Source organism: Schistosoma mansoni, chromosome 1, assembly GCF_000237925.1.
Source record: "Schistosoma mansoni strain Puerto Rico chromosome 1, complete genome".
NCBI classification, from domain to species: Eukaryota; Metazoa; Platyhelminthes; class Trematoda; order Strigeidida; family Schistosomatidae; genus Schistosoma; species Schistosoma mansoni.
In genome coordinates, this window is record NC_031495.1 from 49,091,894 (window position 1) to 49,115,990 (window position 24,097).

General features: G+C 31.2%; 2 protein-coding genes across 2 annotated transcripts in view; both read left to right on the top strand.

Moving 5' to 3' along the window:
- Smp_049270 (putative heat shock protein) overlaps window positions 1–3,995 on the top strand; it is a 36,734-nt gene extending 32,739 nt beyond the window's left edge. Inside the window, exon 5 of the mRNA XM_018794691.1 lies at window positions 2,868–3,995. Coding sequence (XP_018649078.1) covers window positions 2,868–3,151 — 284 coding nt within the window. The 3' untranslated portion in view covers window positions 3,152–3,995. The remainder of the gene's footprint in view (window positions 1–2,867) is intronic.
- Window positions 3,996–10,177: 6,182 nt separating this feature from the next.
- Window positions 10,178–23,862, top strand: Smp_049280 (hypothetical protein; the record flags this gene model as incomplete). The annotated part of the gene is made up of 5 exons (XM_018794692.1): window positions 10,178–10,304; window positions 14,278–14,356; window positions 19,248–19,397; window positions 22,308–22,428; window positions 23,461–23,862. The coding sequence occupies 5 exons, from the start codon at window positions 10,178–10,180 to the stop codon at window positions 23,860–23,862; spliced, it is 879 nt and encodes a 292-aa protein (XP_018649079.1).
- Window positions 23,863–24,097: the final 235 nt, after the last annotated feature.

Consider the following 24,097-nt stretch of genomic DNA (forward strand, 5'->3'; position numbering starts at 1 on the left):
TTAGGCAAACTGTACTGTCGTGGTGTATAAGATTCAATGCGTTAAATGGAATCATGAGTCTCTGTCGTAAGTATTCCTTTTTTCTTTAGATCCTTAAGAGAATTCGCCTACTGTTTTTCCACTTTTTATTGTCATAATTACTGGTAACTTCTTGAAATTTGCTAGGATCACTAAGCATTGCTTCCATTTTTTCATTGTAATACGTTTTGTTCATCAGTACTATGCCTCCTCCCTTATCAGGTTTGCTTGTGATCAAGGTTTCATCCTTTCTTAATTTTGTTAAAGAGTCTCGATGCTGCTTGGTTAGTAGGTGCTTTGTGATACCCTTACTATTTTTGTATTGTTGGCAGCTATCAACTAAAGTGGTCTTAAACCTAGCTAGGTCCTCCAATGAGGTAGGAATCAAGTCAGTTGTTGGTGAAAATAAACTGTACATCAGTATCTAATTGGTTGATTCTATGTCTACTATCACAGAATTCAGGTGGCGTATTCTATTTCATTGTGATCATTGACTCAATTTTCCTTGATTGGTTTAACATTTTCGTATAAATATTCCTGTATATTAGAGTAAAGCCTGATGACGATCTAATTGAAAATAAATCTGCATGTTAATTCCTACTTTTCAGAAATCGAGACTCATAACTGTAACATTTCATTTTATCACTAGCATAAACCTTGAGATTAGTAATTTACAGTCAACTTAAATTTTCCAAAGCCCTAAAAGATAAGTTATTGGATTCATTCAGTTTACTTTACATTTCTCACTTCACATTTTGTTGTGTGTTTATGTATGTCAACCGTTTAATTCAGTTTCTGTTCAAGTGCACTCAACAATATTTTCATGCAAAATTAAAAAAAAGACAAGTATGAATACTTAAGAAACTCGATAGTATAACGTTTTGCTAATACCAACTACTCAACTAAGATTCATTATTTAACATCATTTATCAATAAAGTAAATAAAAAAGCATTACGTTTTTACTTTCCATTGATAAATCCCTTACCATAAATACATGAAGAGAATTCTCCAACTTTACCTATTATTATTATTATTATTATTATTGAAATCCATTAATATCCAAACCAGTCAGTCCTAACTTTCTTCTTCCACTTTGTTAACTTCGTTGTCTCCAACCAATATATCCATGTATCACTATTCATGATTTACTTTAAAAAAAAGAAAAAAAATAACAAAAGGGTGGTTATCTTCATCCAACATGAATTTGGTTTACATCTTTTTTTTAAAAAAAATATTTGTGCACATGTTTATTTGTTTAAATGAATTGATTTGAAGAAAAAAAAATCAATTTATTGATTAATTCATTTATTGAATTTATTAAAATGTAAATTAGTTATAAATATCTGTATAAACAAAATACACACATACAAATTCATTCATTAATCTCTATTTTTCTTCTTTTTCTCCTTTTCATTGTTAAAATCGTTAAACAAAATGAAAAAATATTATTAATCACACTTTATTTACCGAAATACATTTACATAAGATCACCTCTCTCTCTCTCTCTCTATATATATATATATATATATATAACATTGTCTTTTTTTCTAAAATGTATTTTTCTCTCCTTAGTAACTCTTCAAAATTATTCGTTATTCAGTTGAAAATTTGTTTAAATAGAATAATGTACACACACCTCTAAGAAAAAAATATTTAAATTAATGTGTTTTTTTAATTTTCAATGAAATTATTTTTAAACAAAATGTATTTTAATTTTAATAAATAGATATTTAAATGATGTAAGTACACAGGAATATTGATTTCTTTTTGATGAAACTTAATTAGATATTTATTTAAATTGAAATAAATTATGGCTCCATGAGGTATTTCCTGGATTCCTAGTGAGAAGCAATGACCAGTGGAGTTCAACCAGGTCTGCTGTGAGATAGTAACTCACTGAAGATAATGGTGGATGTGTCATTCAATTTCATGAATCGAGTGAAGTTAGACATTAACACCATTGGATGCCGGCCGGCTCAGTGGTATAGTGGTTAAGCGCTCGCGCGCGAAACTGATAGGTCCAGGGTTTGAATCTCGTGAGGCGGGATCGTGGATGAGCACTGATGAGGAGTCCCACAATGGGACGAAACGGCCATCCAGTGCTTCCAGGCTTTCCATGATAGTCTAACTTCAATCGATTCATGACCTCAACTATCAAAATTATAGATTTATTGATTTATTTACACTTCTATTAATTATTTCATGTATAAAATCAAATATTCTTATTTTAATACTTTAATTCGATTTTTTTTAAAATGTTTACTCTAAGATGAAAACGAAAAAATAGTTTTCACCAATTTTTTTGGATTTTTCTTTCCATCTATTTATTAATAATGAGGTTGACGTTGTGGTTTTTTTTAAAAAAAAAAAAGAAAACACATTGTCCTGGAAACAAAATTTTTACCAATGTTACGTTAATTTACATTGGTAATTTTGTCCCGATATTTACTTATCAGATCTATTATGAAAGGAAAGAATATGTACAAAGTCAGTTGTAAACAACATATAAATCTGATACAAATATGCATCGGTAAAATATTATTACAGTTCACTACATCATTACAATGACATAAACATTAGTGATACGATGGAATCAGTTGGTATTTTTTATATGTATTGGTGAAAATTTCATAAAAATGAGTTATATACATGAGTACAGTATATGATCAGTTAATTTAGCTCTTTGACAATGTCTAGATATTTAGACCTTCAAGTAACATTCATATACTGATCTGTAGTAATATTTATTAACATCTGAATAATCTTTAATTGAATTTATTGAATAATTGTTTCATATGGAAATCTATGGGTGGAAAATAATATGGTTATCTTTTGGAATTTCATCTAGGTTGTTCTGAACCAACAATAATGAAAGATGGCATCAATGGAAGAAAACTACATCTTGAAGTCACTGTAGATCCAATTTATAAAGCTGATGAATTATGCGTTCGTATGGATTCTAATCGTATAGTTATAACTGGTTGTCAAAAGAAAACTGATGCAAAATCAACTTCCACTGCAGAATTCACTCAATCATTTGAAGTTCCAGAAACAGTAGATCCATTTTCAGTTACTGCTCAGTTAATTGGAACAACACTTGTCGTTGAAGCGCCATTATTATGCACAGTTTAAGTTGTGTAGGGAAAAAACTTAATTCATCATGAACATTTTGTGTGTGCGTAGGATGGGTGGAGAGTGAGAGAAAGAGACAAAATAAAATGTGTTCTTTATAAATAAAATGTTTTTGTTAGTGACACAATAATGTGTTACATCACACAACAAATGTGTAGTTTTTTTTGTAGGGAAATTGGAACAACTGATTCTTTAATATTTTATTTGCTTTTATTCAAATATTATTTCTGCATCATTTTGTCATTACAATTAATTTTTTTTCTACATCTAATCAATAATGACTGTCAATCATGAAATTGACATGCTTTTTTTCCCGAAGAAAAATTTGTCCAGTGTTTTCCATTCTAAAAATGATCCAAAACTAGTTTTATTTATTAGTTAACTTTTTCTCTGGTCCTTTCTATATATATATTTTTTCTTCAGTTTATGCATTATGTCTTCAGTGTTTCTTCTTTACTACTTTTTCCAAAAATGAGATGAGAAGGTAGTTATCCTGTTTATTATGAAGTTTATTTATTTATTTATACACAATTAACATTTTCGCATGCAATCGTTCATCCTTTAATGGTTACATTATTTTACTATGTAAAACGGAAATTTTTTGCTTATCATATCATTTTTCTGCGAATGTATGAAAGAGATATGCATAGACTCTAGTTGTTTTTTCCAAAATGGATTGGTAATTAATACACGAAAGATGGGGGTGACCATGTGCATTATCACTGCTAAGACTATACCAGCATTCTTGTCATCACCACGACAACAATCATTAATAATGTTCATTTGGTTAATCTATCCATAATGCTTAATTTCAATTAATAAACATTTTTTTAAAAGATTGAATTTATTCTTGTTTTGCTTTACTATAATATAAATCTACATGGATTGTATTAACATTGTTATAACTAGTCATTTGAAACAGATTGTGTGTGATTTGGGTGGAGGTTTGTAATGTTCTTGAACAGGATAATCTATTTGAACAGTAATTTCAGAGTTATTTTCCTGACATCAGAACAAAACCTGACAACCTAATAAGTTATTTTCACACCATTCAGTTATGGCTCAATGATAATACGAATTTTAGTTTTAATCGATTTATGATGTAACCCTGTTAGTCACATATCATGTCATTCTGATAGAACAATGGAGAGACAGAGTTGATCTGAAAACGAATTTGATGTATTTTAGCTATACATTTCAAATAATCTGGTCACACAAATACTTGTCAAGGCATTTTATATAAATAATTGATGAAGATCAATTAAATAAAAGTTTAAGTAAACAAAGTCAATTATAAGCTGAAATGGATGGATGTGGCTAGCAGTGGAATCTAGTATTCGCGTTTCATCTCATCTGGGACCCGTCAGCTGGATGTACCTGCATCACAGAGTAGGTGTTCACTCAGGGACTCCAACCCAGTACCGTTCATTTCGAACGCCGTCACATTATCCATTAAGCTATTGAGTCCAGATAGCCACCAGCTTGTGCAATAGGGTGAAGTTTAATTGATAAAATTCATTCATATATCCCATTAATCTGGCATCAATGGGATGATTCAAACAAACAATACCAAAAATATGACAAATATCTTATTCCAGTTGGAAATAATAATATAATTAGTTACAATACTACACACACACTGACATGAGATAATTGTATCCTAACCCTACGAGTGTGTGAGCGCACTTACCATAAATACACAAGCCGTGTTCGCATACGAAATAAAGGTATCGATATCGAGATTCCCATGTGCATGTTTACCTAGAAAATTTAACAGAAAACACAGTAATCTAGTTAATTGATTAGGAAATGTAAAACATGAAGGACGGCAGAAATGTCACATTCATTGTATTATAAATAAAATTTTACATTAATTGAAAATTTCTAGCAAAAGAACTGAAAAAGGTAGATGTATTTCTCTATTCTTAGAATTAGTTTTGATATATCATACTTGATCGAAATTCTATTCGCATAATCGTACATCTGTATGTGTATGTTATATGTAGGAAGACAAGAGCATTCTGATCTAGTACATAAATACAACACTACACGAAAGAAATGATAGAATGCTATTATTCATAACAGAAAATTGTGTCATTCCTCATATGTCTATGGGCAAACAGGTGAATGTGCTTCTTCATCACCATACTTATGTCCTTACTTTTCATATAAGTGTAGTTTGTGTATTTATTATAAATCTTCTCACACACCCGTAGGGAAATTTATTTTGAATTTCTCCTGTGGATTGGTCTTTTATTAACAAAACAATGTTTCTGTAAAAAATATGGTAGTTCATTTTATTTTGAGGTATATGATGACGATTCTGTTCACCCTGTCCCGGTACGTTTCCTGTTTGAATGACTTCTTATGGATCTACTAGCTCTTTTCGTTAATAGAACTTCCAAAAAGGTTATCCTACCTTCAATTTCTTCCTTTTCAAATGCACACGTAATGGCTGGATGTATCTTGATAAACTGCCTAAGAATCTCTTATTGTAATATACTGTCTTTAAAGTGAATGGACATTTCATTCATATATCGACAGTAAAATGTAAATTGTTGAATTAACTGATGAAAGTGTCGGTATAAATCAATCTTTCTCATTAGTTTATCTGATTAGTAATTTTCTGCCAAAGGTTGCTAGAATCAAAGTCCTTCAAAAAGTAGAAGCAATTGTCATTTGGATTAAAACGCGGAGCTATGAATAAAAAAGAAAAAAAAAATTCAACCCATTCTTTAACCTTGGGCCAACCTTAGGGCCAATTAATCTGAAATGATACTAACTATAGAATGACCTAATTTGGCTAATGTACATACAACTTAATCAAATGTAATTGTTTTTGCTACCTTTATTGACATATCTTAGTATTATTCTGATTATTGATTTCAGAACTTCATATAAACTTCACTTTTTCTTCAAAAATACAAATTCCTCTGCTATGGTTTTATCGTTCTTTCTATTCCTTCCATTTATTAGTCTTTATTTCTTTGTAATAAATCAAATTATTCTGGCTTTTATTAATTGATGAACTTTTTAATTTAAAAATGACACAATTTTGTGTCGTAACAGATACAAATGTCCACTAATTTTAACATATAACATTGCCAAGTTCATTAATAAATACCCTACTTTTAACCTTTGTAAAATATCACAATCATTATAAACTTATAATTGTAGTACCTAATGATGTAGTTATTACAAAAACAATTGTGCACTTTAGAAAATTCTTTGTGAATATTCTATGTGGATTTTTAAACTGTTGAGATTAAGATATTTAGAAAATTCCATCTATTAACAAAATGGAAATCTTATATAGTTGAGATCGTGAGTCGATTGAAACTAGATCACCATGGAAAACCTGAAAGCACTGGACGGCCGTTTCGTCCTATTATGGGACTCCTCATCAGTGCGCATCCACGATCCCGCCTCACGAGATTCGAACCCACGACCTATCAGTCTCGCGCGCGAGCACTTAACCACTATACCACTGAGCCTGCCGGCATCCAACGGCGTTAATATCTAACTTCAACCGATCGACGAAATTGAGCGACACATCCACTATTGTCTTCAGTGAGTTACTATCTCACAACAGACCTGGTTGGCCTTAAATATTATGATTATAATGATGAAATATTAGTGTATCATCAGTTGAAGATTTTACAAATCATAAATTTAGGTTTATAGAATTTATGAATAGTAATATCAAAGAGATGGATACTTTTGTTTTACTGATAAACTAAATAGGTTGTTTATTTAACCTGGATGTGACCAATGAAACTGTTATTTACTTTATTATTTAAAATATGAACTTAGACTAAGTGACAAACGTTTTGGTAAGCTATTATTATAGAATACTTTTGAGGGTTTCAATTGAAATCAATAAATTTTAAGTAAAATATTTGAAAGTAATGGACTAAATTTATCAAGATAAAGAATTGAGATTATATCATAGATATTAAAATGAACACTAAGAATTTAGTAGTTACAAGTGATGATATGTGTTTAATCATCAGTTACTCTGTCAAGAATTCATATTTTACATGAAAGTAATCCTATGACATTACTTGAAGTTTGAGATTCCGTACAACTTAATTCTTAACCTTAAACTGAATACAACGAGAACGACTAACACTTTAAGGCATGAATTCACTTCATTCCATGTGCATCAATTTCTAGAAATTAGATGTTGTACGATATGATTATGAGTGAAACATGCGTCGCCAATTGTTACATCTGGTCGTCGCTGATTGTTATGTCGGAATTGCTGATCTCTTATACTTGTAAAACGAGGAACCACTGCCATTCCCACAACGCAAAAGTAAGAACACTAAAACTGGTACAACTGAAGGTTTATTAACTCCAAAACACGACGATGACCCTAGTCAAAAATACACATTTATATATTGGTTGTATACCTATTTTGATTATTAATTTAGGATGAAATCAGATATATGAAAAATACTTAGAGTTATAACAAGTCATATGCTGAGTGTCATGTTGAGCATAGTTCATGTTAATTTAATATAAGAATATAGTACCTTGAATAAAACATCACAATGAGTAAAAGGATGTAATTTTGCTTTTTAATCCCAATATATCACATTCCGCTTTATTAATGGAATACGTGAGAATATACTTTCCGTGGAGAGTCTGCTTGAAGGTTGTTCTTTTCGCTTTCCTAGAGATGTCGGCCGGTCACGTGGTCGTATTCCTGCTTCATTTGAAAAATATACTATTTAACGTTTGACTTTCATGCTTTGCTCCTTCATTTAATGCAATTATCATACAGATTGAATTGACGCAGTGACAGGAAAGGTGATGTTGATCATAATGTAATCAGTCACGAGGAACATGTATAAAATGTTGCTAGTTTGGTGGACGAACTATAGAAGTGTTGATAGAAATTACGGTAGCGATAGTAATATAGTCATAATAATGGTAACAATAATATTGATAATAATGACAGTTCAAAGTTATATGTCATTTTTGAGATGCTTATACTTAGTTTCAAGCTATTTTCTAAATAATGATACGATTAATAAGGTCAAGTATAGTAATATTTGTAAAGGTTTGTTTCTTCCTATTGCTGATATTTGCGACCGTATTTTATCAATCTGTGTCAGCACATATATTTTCATCTTGAGCATGTGATATTTCCTGAACATGTAAGTTGCAGTCTATTTTTGTGTTAAGGCTAGGAATGTGATCTAGAACACGAGTTTCGTCTAATTTAAGACTCATTATTTAGATTTCCTTGTATCCCAATATTGAATGTCACCATTGAAATTCAATCTCAGTAGCTGTTGCTTCAAAAACAAAGAGTTATCCACCAAACTGCTGACTTACAATAACCACTAACTTGTTCGAATATGTAGATTATTATTAGTAGAGGTTTTATATAGTTGAGACCATGAGTCAAGTGAAGCTACACCACTGTGGAAAACCTGAAAGCACTAGACGGCTGTTTCGTCCTATTGTGGGACTCCTCAGAAGTGCGCATCCACGATCCCGTCTTGCGAGACTCGAACCCAGGACCTACCGGTCTTGCGCCAGAGCACATAACCGATAGACCACTGAGCCGGTCGGCATCCAACGGTGTTAATGTCTAACCTCAACCAATCCACGAAATTGCGCGACCATCTTCCATTGTACTGAGGTAGATACCTGTCTCTACCCGACATGGATTGGCTTCACTGGTCACTACTTCTCACAAGAACTCCAGGAATTACCTCATGGAGCCAGTCACTAGTGAGCATATGATCATTATCAGAAGGGGGTTTTGTGGAGACTTTAGGATCGTGAATGCGCACTGCTGAGGAATCCCACAATAGGACGAAACGGCCGTCTAGTGCATTCAGGTTTTCCATGGTGGTCTAGCTTCAATTGATTCATGATCTCAACTATATAAAATTACTAATAATCTCCACAAAACCCCCTTCTGATGGTAGAGGTTTCATTTTCTTCGTTTAATGATATTCAGGTCATAATGAAAATTAAAAATGATAAATTTTCTTTTCGATATAATAAACAATGATGTTCTTCTATTTAAATGAAAGGTAGTAGAAAGGTTTAAAACATTTGTGAACATTATAGATCAAAAATAAATAAACAGCAGTTAAGAGGGAAAAAAAGCACTAAAAACCATAGCAAGTAATACATTCACTTATTAATACCAACAATAGACTGCTATATATGTATATGTAAATTATAAGCGATTTACTAACACAAATGTATTGATTAGATTATACTTAATCAATCCGAAAACATTTGAAATATATATATATATATATCATGTGTGAATGTAGCAGTCTCCATTTACAAGTTATGTATAAAATCATTTATTACTACTTATTATACTACTTAAGTATATTTAACTTAATACATGCTACAAATTCAAATGAATTATCAAGATTAAATTTATTAACATTAGATCGTTCAACTAATAAAATCAATATATTATTATCATATTTTATACCATTTAATGATATGATACATATACAATCACGTAGGCAACAATATAATGGTATAAAAGAAAATTTTTTAATAAAAAATTTAAATAATTTATATATTAATCATCAAATTTTTATTAATTTAACAAATTTTGTCGATTATTATTATAAATTAATAATCAATAAACCGATAACAATTAATGATGGGAATATAATCAATAATAATAATACAGATTATTTACATAATATTCATATAATGAATTATACTAATATAAATTATATTAAAAAGGTATATAAGAAATCATTATTATTATTATCAAAGGAATATATTCCCTCTAGTCAATTAAAGTATATTTTATTAATGCATTCATGGAGATTATATTTTTTATTCATTATTAATAATACTAATTTATGGTTACATTTTAAGCCAGAAACAATAATCGATCAAAATGATTTACCTAAAACAATTGATGAATGGAGTATTATATTTATATATTTATTATGTATAACATTTCAATCTAAACAATATGATAAAGATTATCAATTACCATATGGTTTTTGTCCAAATCCATGTTTAATGAATCCATGCCATGAAGTAATGAATACAATATCAAATAAATGTATAAGAACTGGATATTTGGAAAATAATTATAAATGTGAATGTCGTAATGGTTATCAATGGAAACAAGTTAAAGGATATAAAGGTAATAAGAAAATGTTTGTTTATTTAAATGATTTTACAATAAATCATGAGGATAATTGAAATGGATAGAGCAGTATGTATAGTACAATAATAGTATCGATTGATCTTTGGTATTTGACCGGGTTTTTACATAATCTAATCAGTATTGTAATTGTTTGTTGTGTAACTATAGTATGAATTGATATTTGTAATTTAAGATATTGCAAGACGAAGTAAGTTCTTTTATCTTCCTGGTAGGAAATCAAATTCAGAATCAGAATGTTATATTTTGAAGAATAAATATGTCAAAGTTGAATAAGAATGGAGGAAGAAAATGACCCTAGCAAACACAATCGAAGTTATCAATACCAATGAAAGTTCCTCTGAATCAACCAGTAGTGTTCGAGTAGAGAGTTTGTACAAGGTTAATGTACATCTTTGTTGTGCACTTCAATGACAAACACTGCTACATGAGCGATTTACAGGTAAATAAGTTGTATTAAGGAGTATAAAGTTCGGGAAACCTTTGAGTAATCGTTTCAATTCTCTACTACCTATAATGTTGGAATATGAATTTACTTATGAGCTAGTAGATATGAATTTGAGTGCATTTGACAGTCGTTGTCGCTGAAACTTCATCAAAGTACGACGAGAATACATTTTAATTTTGATGTTAAATTGATAATTCTCAATCAAAAAAACTTTGCAATTTAGTTTTGTGAGTTCGTTTTATGTTTCCCATACTATTATACAGGGATAAGGTGTAGTTGTTCATATGAATTAAACTTATCTATGTGAAGAACCAGTAAGAATGAAACCTCCAGTACTTGAGTTTTAGATTGGTACATTTTGTATTTTCTGTGATAAAGATATGACAATTTTTTCTAGAAGTGGAATCACATATCAGACTAAACTGCAATAAAAGATCCTGGATTTAATCTTGTGTTAGATCGTAAATAAGTCCCACTAAAGTGTCCCCAGTTCCTCCTAGTATTCTATCGTCATTTTGCAAGTCACCTTCTGTTGAAAGCTCTCTTAGATTCTTTATAAACCATCTGTATAAACAGTTTATTTCAATGTTGCCTACTTTCAAAGGTTCTTTTTAATCTCTTGTTTCAAAAAAATTCGTTGGGCGAAAATCGATGTATAATATTGTAAAGATAGTGCTGCTGAGTGACTATCTTTCCAACATTAAAAACTGTTTCAAGAATGTTTGGAAACGTTACAGAATGGCTTACATTGGTTATCTATGATGAATTAAATCGACAAGAAATCAGGAATTCCCATTCATAACTGAATCCTAAAACCTAATCTGGCGAACCTTGTGGCACATCAGTACGGATGCATTAACTTTATATATTTCTTTAGATTTCAGACATTATAGCTTTTTATCGATAACTAAGTTCTATATAACTAGGTCACAGTCGGTGTCTTTTTAACAACCATTTGTTCAAAATACTATTAGTGATTTGAAAAAAAACAGAGAAGTATTTTTCCACTTCAAAATGACAAAGTGCAGATGTAATATATAAGGATATGGTCTCAAATATTCTTTTTCTTGTCTGTTTATGAAAAACTTCGGACAATACATATGAATTCTTCAAGATTTTAAATCCCATTAAATAAGAGTAACAGACAACAGAAGTTTGGATAACATTTAATGATTGAGTATTTGTGCCTAAATTATAATAACTTTTCTATAACTTCAAATTGACAGTTGATGTTTCTATAAAACTTCATAATAATGGGAATATTTAACTTTCGTGGTATACTCTCATTATATGATTGTAAGTAGCTGACTAATGTGTTTATTTTCAAACTCAGAAATCATAAACCCATCCATGGGAGGAGTGATTAATCTATTCCTTTGATTCACATTTGGATATTCATTAACCTATGTATATTAGAAGGTAATACCGGGTTAACAAGCTATTATACTAAGGATTAGTTATTTACTCAAGCAGATTACCAGCTTTTAAAAATACAGAGAAATTTGATTGAAAAAACTACTTCATTGTTTTGTGGATAACGATCCATTAGGTTTATATATCTATGTGAATTAGATAAACTATTATTGAAACTCACGCACATAATAAATTATCCTCCTTATGAATACGATCTCTATTTAGATTATAATATATCCTTCACATACATGTAAATTACTCGTTAAGCTGTTCATTGAAAATATTGATTTGATACAAAGTTCAAAGAGTAAAACATAAACCAGTGGATACCGTCTCAATGGTTTGAGGGTTAAACACTTTCCATATGACCTTAAAATGCTGAATTCAACTCTTGAGGATCGAAGGGTCATGGATGTGCACTTCCAGGATAAAAGATCTCTTCATTCCTTTCTTATTTTTGGTAGTTGTCTGACTAAAGTCAGTCAGTAAAACTATCAAATTTGGTCGTATTCACAACCCTTTTTGTCAATAAAATATAGACTTTCATCTTTGGTTGACTTAACTTTCTATCTAATCATAGATTTTCTTGTCAAATATATGCTTGATGAAAAACATTTTTATTGAATGCAGCTAACTATTCTCATGTGTTTTCAAAGCGGAAATGATTTTACATCTAATGTTCTAAGGATATTATCGAGAAAATATTTGCTGATCTCTCTTAGCATCTTATAACTAGAAATGCCTGACATACCTTAGTTTTAGTTAAGAGTTAAAAGTATGTCGACTAACTTTTTTTGAAATATCAGTGTCATATTTGTCAAATCTGAACTAAACATATACTGAAAAAAAAATGGAATGCTGTTTAATGATTATAGTTCTGCTTACAATCGGCAAGATATGATATTTTAGTGAAAATGTTGTTTTAAAAAGTTGAAGGACCTATCTAATTTATTTTACAAGCACTGGATGTCCGATTTCCAGTCTGATGAAATATTTTGTTTTTAATGATTAGAAAACATTTTCTAGTTATGAATATTTATAGAAATGATTTAGAAGATCTGTGGAATTAGTATATCAGGACCATCTACATGCACTCTGCTTTTGGAATACATACAAAAAAATTAACTGCGTTTCATAAAATAAACTATATACTTTCTAAATATGTAAATATATATAAATAAGATGCTCGTAATAAATACACTACACTTTATACTGATTAGTTACATTCAAACTTATGAGAGTGAAGCTACTGAGACATAGGGGGAATGCAGTTTACTGTATTATCGAGAAGTGTCTATGACTTTGTAACACATTTACCTCTTACTGTTCAATATGTGTGCAATATCCAGCATTTTTTTCGTTCATTTATTGAGTGAATGCAATTTATAAGAGATTAGTTTTTCAGTGACAATTTCATTTCAATCTCTAGCTTCCACTTGATATGTTTCTCAGATATTCAAGTCTCTCCCTTCGTGGCAAAATGTCAATCATATGGTTGACATTTTCATCTTTCAGGCATTTTAAAATAAAGTGCGACCATTATCTAATTCTATCGGCAAGCAAGTTGTTTTTTTACCTGACAATGTTACTTTACACCAAAACTTCGAGTGATTTATCTCATAGCTAATTATGGATAAGCACTGATTACTATCAGGATGAGTCATTTGTAAAAATTACTTCACTCAAGGGATATTTTCCAACATGGACTGGTAAATTATATGTTCATCATTATTTCTGTATTTGTTCTACTGTGTGGAAACATGAAATAATATACTCTGTTTGGAACAGTTAGAAAACACTTTTTGTATCTGCATAACTATTATGAAAGGTAATTTATTGATATTTCTTGAGAACATGAACAAAGATTTCAGTAGAATACCATGATTTCGTGTTATACAGATCAAATCTTTGTATTTATTTTCTTCAAGATGACAAAGTGAACTATGTAAACGAAATTTTTCATTAATTTCTCTTTTAATCCTTAATGCTACTAATTTTAAAAAGCTTCAATTGATCAAGTATCTAAGTAAAGTATTTTTTTCTTAAATCTTATAAGCTAAATGACTAAACATTAGTTTTTCATGTGTTTAGGGTATTGCGAAGCAATCGATCTATGTGACAAGTATTGTAGCAAAGTTGGAACCAGGAAATGTGATATTATAGAAGACAGGTATTTCTGTGTTTGTCGCGTAAGTTATTACTACTAATAATTGAACACATAAACAATAGTACAAACGGGCACTGAAATGTATATGAACCACATAATAAAAATGGGGTTGTGAAGAGATAGAGAAAGGAAAATGAGTATAATTTTAAAAAAGGAACATAAATGAATGGAAATTAGTGTATGAGAGTGAAATAATAGTAAAATAATAATGATGATGATGATGATTGGGGAAGCAGTTTAGTTAAAAATACAACCAGAAAAGATTCTTTTAGTTAGAGAATTTACTCTCACTTGTATGAAGAAAGTAAAAGAAAATTACAGTAGGATCTCCATTGGCTTCTATCCTGAGAGATATCTGAAGTCCAAGTTACCTATTTATAAAGAAAAATCCATGTTACTTAAAGGTCAATAAAGTTATCGCAATGTAAAAGTGAAATTACAATAATGTATTCATGTGTAATGTGAATTTAATAGAATAGTGAAATCATTACATCGCAATTTTATAGACTGTTACATTTTTCGTAAATTTGTTTGTTTGTTTCATGTGAAGCTTCCCTTTAAAGTCAATGATGATTACTACACAGTAAGGAATTATGTTAACTTCTCATTTTACTACTTGAAAGGAAAAAAGTGAACATTTATAACTTTTTAAAATCGTAAGTGTTGAAGAGAATCTAACTGTGATACTGTATAGTCAAAAGTATTTATTCAAATACGTTCCCTGTAAGATGGCATTCTTCACCAAGGCGTATCGTGGGTCTCAACATACTTACTCGTGAACATCACGGTAAATTACGCGTTTATTTCTCGATGAACAAGTTCGTAAGATATACAATACCGTTTTGATGATCAAATCGTTTCACAACTTCCTATCACCTGTCAATAATCATATCAGATTTATGTACTGCACTTTGATCTACTTATATAAGCATTTAGTAGTTTATTTTATTTTTAAAAACGTATTTTTATCAGAAAGGGGTTTTATGGAGATTGTAGTAATTTAGTAGTTGAATTCATGAGAAAACTAAAGCTAGACTACCATGGAAAACCTGAAAGCACTGGACAGCCGTTCCGTTTTAGTATGGGACTCCTCAACAGTGCGTATACACGACCCCGCTTGCGGGATTCGAACCCAGGACCTTCGGTCTCACGCAATTTCGTGGATTGGTTGAAGTTAGACGTTAACACCGTTGGATGCTGGCCCAGTGGTCTAGAGGTTAAGCGTTCGCGCGTGAGATCGAAGGTTTCTAGGTTCAAATCTGTTATATCCCCTGGTGAATTATGAATGATAACTTTTGAGAACTATTTATGGACCAATGTTATATGTATATTTCTTATTGTATAATTGTTGTATCATCTGCTTTATTTTGACGTTTGACCTATTATCATACGATCCTTGAGTTATCATCACTTTATTGATTGCTTTCCCCCTATTAACAGCCACATTTGGCCAATTATTGTATAAATGTTATTTTCTATTTTTTGATACGATGTGGTCTGTTTGATTTGTATATAAACCTAATATGTTTGTGAATAATGATTCATATTGCAGAGGCTGTTATTTGTGTTCTGGACTTAACTGGCTGGGCTGGGCTGATAGTAGGACCGAGTAGTACTCAAGACTGATCATACGATTTTATGTATCATTGCTCCGATCAATAAATTCGCTCTTCTCTCATTGGCGGCAATCAGCACGTTCATATATCAAACGGGGCACTCGCACGTTATAACAAAATCTCACGTGCAGGGTTGTAGACAAGCACTGCTGAGGCGTCCCATACTAGGACGAAACGGCCGTCCAGTGCTTTCAGGTTTTCCATGGTGGTCTAGTTCTATTAAAATCTTGTTTGTTTGTTATGAACATTACGAGAAATAATAAATGAATAAATTCAGATAATTTTGAGTTATTGTGAAATATCCATCATAAACTATATATATTAACAGAAACACATGAAATTAAAGCTGGTGAATGATAAAATTAGCTGGAAATATCATACTTTCAAAGGTATCCTGTAGAGGTGCTTGGTATTCATAAAATAAATACATGTTTTAAAAAAAACATTTAAATGAATCACTTAATATACAAATATGAAATACATTGTGTCAATTGTCATTAATACACTTTTTTAATTGTGGATGCGCACTGCTGGGAAATCCCACAATAGGACGAAACGGCCGTCCAATGCTTCCAGGTTTTCTACGGTGGTCTAGCTTCAATTGACTGATGGTTTCAACTATATATAAAATTTTTTTAAGATTTGGAAATTTAGATTTTAGAACAAATAGCTATGGGCACACTTTATGTGAATGTGTAGTGTTGTCCCATTTAATCAATCATTTACTTTTTAGGCCACCACTATTAACTATGATGCATGGATAACTAAACAATCTATGTTGTAAAATCTTATTTATTAATCTCTAACTGGAAATGATGTCTAAAAATAGAATAAATTCTAATTTCATTTTAGTGGACATAGATTCAAAGTTTATGTTCCATGTGATTGTGATTTATTGACAAACGTTTTGTTAAAAAAAACAATAAATTAATTCACCGCCAAAGAAAGGTCACTATTGATTTAATTGACAAAAACTAGGATATATATTTTACTTAGTAGTTTGGTTACTGTCCCTTATTCCAAAATCAGGCACAAATTAAATTGGATTTCCTTTCTAATCTACATTTCCATACAGTTCATTGTATTTTGACTTATGTTTTTTTATCAGAAGGGGGTTTTGTGGAGATTTTAGTAATTTTATATAATTGAGATCATGAATCAATTGAAGCTAGACTACTATGGAAAACCTGGAAGCACTGGACGGCCGTTTCGTCCTATTATGGGACTCCTCATCAGTGCGCATCCACGATCCCGCCTCACGAGATTCGAACCCAGGACTTATCAGTCTCGCGCGCAAGCACTTAGGGATTTTAAATTATCATTAGTACGATAAAATAAATTTTCGCATATTTCTATTCATCATAATAATGAAAAAGAATGGGAGATGTAATTAGTTCGAACATTTAGTTAAATCATAAATCAAAAAATGGGAGAGAATCACATTTTATATAAAAGTACGTTAGTAAATATGATCACATTAATGAAATACAACTAAATCACATGATTATAAACTTTCGTACTAATTATTTATTCTTTAGAGCTTACAAATCTATTAACTTGGATATTAAGATAAAATTTAATGTAAATTCAGAATTATTTTTCTTTCACAAATTAACATCATGTGAAACATTCATGGAATATGTAAATTAATGAATATCTATTTCATCTCCTATTTAGAGAGCACTCAATGTATTATTTGGAATTAAGGAAACGATGTCTAAAAATTATGGCCTCCATTTCACTTTTTCCAGTCATTAAGTTTCAACTCAGCGATTTTCATTTTCAAATTTTATTCCAGCTCCAGTATAATGCAACTATCATGGATGGTTATTTGTAGATATCCGTATAACTCCTGAGCCATTCGATACTATTATTTACTCTGTCCTGCTGAAAAAATCAGGTATTCATTCTGAAGAGTTGTTACTAAGCAGTACACACTTTATACACAGTTTCAGTATGGGTGAGCTTTAGGAATGCAAAAAAGCTGAAATTTCACTAACCATGTCAGGTTTCTATGAATAAATGAGTTTGTTTCGGTTAAATAAACCGATGTTGACAAAGTATCCAAGTAATTAGCTTCTTACAGATCTACTGATGCCTACTTTCAAACTTTCAGGATAATTTACTCAAACTGTCCTGGATAGCATACCCATTTAACGACCGACATACCCAACTCTACAGCAGGTGGTGAACTAATCAATGTATACTGGAGCTTCTAGATGCGAAATCTAAGTTTACTGTTGAGCTTAGGTAGAATACAAAACACTGATCACAAAGTTTATAGGAAGAAAGTTCTCTTGAGGAGATTTGTTATTCTTCTCTTTAATTTGTCATCAGTTAAGATACTCTTGAAATCGAAGTCCATGTAAAGTTTTCTCTCTGTCGTTGAGGTTGGTTTGGAACTTAAATTCTTACCAATGAATGTTGGTGGATATTCACTTTCGGTCAGCATTTTTCTCAGGAGAGTTAACTCGTCATTGATAGCATCACAGGAAGAAAATTCCTCAGATTCTTGTGACTTAAGATATATTTCTATATGAACAGTGACCCAAGTATAGAAGCTTGGGATCTGGTTGTTGCATGAAGGTAAACAGATCTTAGGAGTCTGTCAGGTTTGTCATTTTAACAACAAGGAAGATGACGTTTAGTCTGTCTTCCACTTTTAGAGTACGTTTTATTGTAAGGTGGGCATTGTTGAAAATCTGCAGACTTTGATTCATGTCACTTTTTATCATCCATAGAAAATTCATCCCCCACGTTTCTTTTATACAGGGGGAAGCCGTCGATAAACGACTTTAATTGATTCTTTTCCAAACAGGCTATAAAATAATTCGTTGGTATTGGACCAATGGCGGATTCTATAGCTAAGGTACCTTTTTGTTTGTAGGTCATACCATAGAATATCTTTTGGACATTAAAAATTCATCACAGTGGTAATATCACAACTTGCGTTATCTAGTTTTTTGTTCATAAAGGATAGTTCTAGCTGCACTTCAGTCTTTTTGGGGTTGGGATTATAGTCGAAGTGTTGTGTCAGCTGTCATACCATCGAATTCGTATTGAAAGAATCTCGACTGTATGCAAATAGTATGACCGTTGGTCTAATCATAAGCGTAACATCTCAGATGATGTTGAATAATGATAATAAATGAACTGCTGAATTCATATTTATAATACCATATGATATAATATATAATTCAGTATTTAACTTCCCACCAATTATTTTGTATTTGTATTAAAAACCCATATTCTCGAATCTTAAAATGTTTTCTTTTTTAGCCCACTCATATGGGTTTAAACTGTGACCACCAACGTGATCCATGTGTGGAACTGGCTTTCTATGTTCATATGGGAGGAAATATGGCATGTAACGTTGCAAATGGTGGTATATGCAAAGGAACTTTAGGGACAAACACTTATCATTGCCAGTTAGTTCAATCAAATTCATAGGTTTTTGTTTATTTATGTAGGGAGTAGTTTTACTGTTGACTATTTAGGACACTTCAACGATACGTAATCTAACTGAAAACTTACATTTTCACAGTATATATAAAAAGACAACCAAAGTCAAACTCAAAGATTGTGGATATATAGCAAACAAAGAATGTAATTTTACGACTGAGTGGACTAAAATTATAACTCAATTGTGACAGTTTTTTACAGCTATATTTTGTCATGAATTAAACAATTTTGTAGTTCACAACACAGCATAACAAAGTTTTGGGAAGAATGGTACCTGTAACTTCCGGAAATGAATCCTTCAATAGAGATTCATGATCGCTGATAACTTTAGTCTTAACGGATTTAAATATCTGAAAACGTTCAGTCAAATATTCTGTTCACTTGCCAACATGCTATTCTTAAGATTTTTTCTGATCCTGTAGACAGCTAACCCAATAGCTTCACGTTCGTCTACGATTATATACACAGTTACTTCCGACCATTATTGTATTTTTCTTTGTTTATATTTCGGGTACAATGTTTGGGAGAGCATAGTATCAGCAACGTTTATTCATGCCGTGCCAAGTCATTTCCAAAATATGATTATATCATTTTTAGGACTTAGTAGACATATATTATATATCTCCTTATGCATGAGGAAATATATATTAATGGGCTTTAAAACAATTAATGCTGCCGAATAAGATATTTCCACATGAAAATCAAAGTTCTTGGTAATATAATTCGTTATTCGAGCATCCCCGATTTTCCATTATGATTTTTTTCTAATTCTTTAGTTGAAGGATAAAATCAGATATCTCTACGACAGGTAAAAATGAGGAGTCATTGGTTACATTGTGACCTCGGCTTCGATCCTTGATAAATATCTTATTGTATGTTGATTGCTTTATAGCCATACTGGGTGCCAAATTTTTGTCAAACCATTCCTTCTAATATTGAGGAATATTCGTATAAGCCATACTAATTTGGTTGAATATTATATACCTATGTGACCACTCTAATTCTCAATTTGTGTATCCCATCCGTGTTTATAATTCTAATAACTAATCGATTGGGATTCGGTGGACAGTCCTATGAGTAGATCATCAGATCACCTACTTTAATCATCGAATCAATTATTTCTTAAAGGTAGTTTCTCTGATCCCTTAGAAAGTTAGTTAGGTATTGAAGCGATATCAGTTTCTGTGTTTATTCAAAGTCCCTTGATTAATTGTTGATTACTTCATAAATTTTACATAACTTTTGTCATTAATTCGAAAAAAAGCAAACACAGTTTGTATTACATCGTTTGCTGATGTATGAATAGTTTCTTGATGCTTATAGAGCTATTCAAGATTCGAACTTTATTTCAGTTTAATCTCCCATCTCAACAAAGTAACAAAAAGACATTCAAATCAATGCCTTTTATGATTTACAATACTTTTTTCTTAGAATAAGATAAACAACTTAGTTAAAAAATTTAAAGACTAATAAAGATCACAATCAGAAGTCAATGTTTGTAAGAAAAGGGTTATTATTATTTTGAAATGAGTCTTTATTTAGTGCCATAATGAACAACAACTAACACTGACTGATATCAATGTCTTTGTTTTCAAAATCTCCGGTGACAAATATGACGTAAGAAACTAAAACAATATCGTCATTCATCCTTCGGTAATGGACTAACCTAGTTTATGTTCATGTATTAATTATTGTTACGTCCTTGAATCTTTCTACCCACTTTGTGCCGAGTATGACCTGTGTAATGTCGATTAAGACCTTGACCCGGTAGGCTGACTGGCTTAACCTTCGAGGCTAATATGCGTGAGTTCGAAGTGGGGGTAGAGAGACGAAAACTATTCTATCCCTGATTGGCTGGCAAGCACGCGAGAGAGAGAAGACAAAGACAGCTGGAACGCTAATCACTTTATTCCCACCCCGATCTAGCACTCGAATTCCCAATTCAGATTAGGGTGAAAGGTTACATGAATAAATAGATGAATAGGCTGACCACAACGTACAATAATTAGGAAAATACAATTATGTCCAAAACTGGGGGATTATAGTAGAAAATAGGGTACAAAAGATTACGTCTAAATGACAATAGCTTTACAACAGAAAATGCTATGGCAATGAATTATACATCAAACGAAAGCTTATGATCTGTAGAATAGGCTAGGGGCAAAAGTAAATGTTACAGTTTTACAAGCTTTGAATTAAATGAATTAACGTCCCCAAAAATAGCTTCCGTAATTTGTTAAGGCTTCTTGTTTTGCGGTTCACATCAATTATAATGCAATATTTTTATTTATGTGTATTGTTTGAGACAGTATAGTCAGCTATAAGAAATGTAGAACCTGGCAGACTTCCACATTACCTCAAGTTCCTATAATACAAGATGAATAAAAGTCATAAAGTAACTCGGGATCTAAAAGTTGACAGAGTAGATGTACCTACGACATTATGGTTTCAAAAAACATAAGTCATCGACAAAAATTTTCAGCAAAGCAAAAATTTCCATTTCGAGAAAGACAAGTAGAAGGAAGTATTTCTTTTAAATTAGTTTCTCATTATAACTCTATACTAATATATATTTAACTGTAACAGTAAAATGTATACCAATCAGATGATGGTGCGCTACATAATATTAAAACGTTTTTTGTTCGGTTAACTATGATGTCGGTGTATAGTTGGTTCTTTCCAGGCTTAATTGCTTATGGGCGAAATTTTCGAAGTAAGTTCACGCCAACATCATCAGTACACTGTTCTTATAAAATACTCAGAACCTGAACAATCACAATTGCGTACGTTAAGTCGTCTCATACTACATTGGATTCCTTATATGATGAATTTATATTCATACACACTAAAGTACTAAGTCATAACTGTCTTTCCAGGTGTCCAGGATCATTTACCAGTGATCCATCTTATCCTTTACCAAACTGTTTACAAATTAAAGATCGATGTGCCAGTACAATATGCATTCATGGTGATTGTGTTAGTTCAAAAGATGGACAAGTAAGAAAATAAAAACGTTATTTATTTTTCATAGATTATTTTGCTAATCACTTGGTTATTTTGCTTTAAAGTCACATACTTAGTTGGGCAGGCAAAATAATTCAAGTGAACAGCTTAAGTACGGATAGCGAAGGCTCAGTTACCACTTTCAACAAACATTAAAGTGATGAATATATATATATGCTCCATTCATGTGTTTGGATACTTAAGATCAGTATTATGATAAGTGATAATGTAGATTAAAGGAAACCTTCAGTGTTACGAAACTTACTATCGGGTAATTTTACTATTTTCCAATGTATAGAATATTCATCTCTTTTATTCTTCGAATAAGTGCACCCGTTGTAGAATAATAAGTTTCAATTGAATGTTTGGTATTTAACTTGTGAATTTAAATCCTAAATAAAATGGGGTCATTTGTTTTAACCCGCTTCAAACTAGCTTGAGTAGTTTCATCCCCAGTCGTGTTCACTGACTCTGGATTCTGTGTATGCGTGGGAATTGAGTGGGATTCGTGAACTGAATGTTTCAGTAACTAAAAATGTAAAATTATATCAATAATCAATAATAAACAAATAAAAAAGAATATTCGATTGTATTACATTTGCCTTTGGCTATGCAATTCAAAACCGGATCCGATTAATTAAGTATATAAACCAAAAAAGAATTAATCACGGTTACCTCAATAATTCTCTAAGCCATCTCTAACATTTGTGAAGAAAACGTTTAGAAAGTTTATTACAGCTTCGACCGGGGATGACGGCGTGAAATGTGTCGACATGTGTAGGGAATTATTCGACATTGTCCGAAACTTGACTACTATGGATACCGATCACAATGGGCTGGAGACGACTTTACATACTGTTCATCAAATTCATAAAAACAACTTCAAGTAAATTCTGTTTAAGGTTGATTCTGGTTAAATTTTTGAGAATTGACGCATTTACTAACAATTTATCACTTTTAACTTTAGTTGACTTCAGTAGATGAAAATTACAAATATTTATTTTTTGTATTATTACTCAATTCCAGGAAACTTATTGTATTTGTCCTGAAGGAACATATGGAAAATATTGTGAATTGACTCGTGGACAATGGGGTCAATGGTCACCATGGTCTGAATGTTCACCAAATTGTGGACTTTATAATCATCGAAAGCGTATACGTACACGTGATTGTTTAGGTGAGACATGTAGCGGTGGTTTAGGTTATTTACATATGGAATTCTGTGATGTAAAACCTTGTTCAGATGAAATGCAGATGTTAAATAAAATAAATTTATCCCAAGAAATACAAAAATTGAAAATTTTACAAGTACAAGGAACACGTTATGTGGAAATATCAGGTAGAATTGCTAAATATCTATTATTAATAACTTGTATCTTTTCTGTAATTACAGTGACAGCTATGATAATAGTTGTATATTGTTTATAAAATTTTAATAACGACACACCTTAAAATATATAATTCATGTTGAATATATACTATTATTGTATTTATTTTATTAAGAAATACTGAATGATGAAGAATATCTACGGCTGAGAACTGTAGATAATTGAGGTGGAGGAGAATTAGAGTCCTATATAAATAAACTGATAAATAAGTTGGAAGCTTCTATGCAGAAGTATACAATAATACCTAGACTGAAATATTTGGGAAATGCATTTGT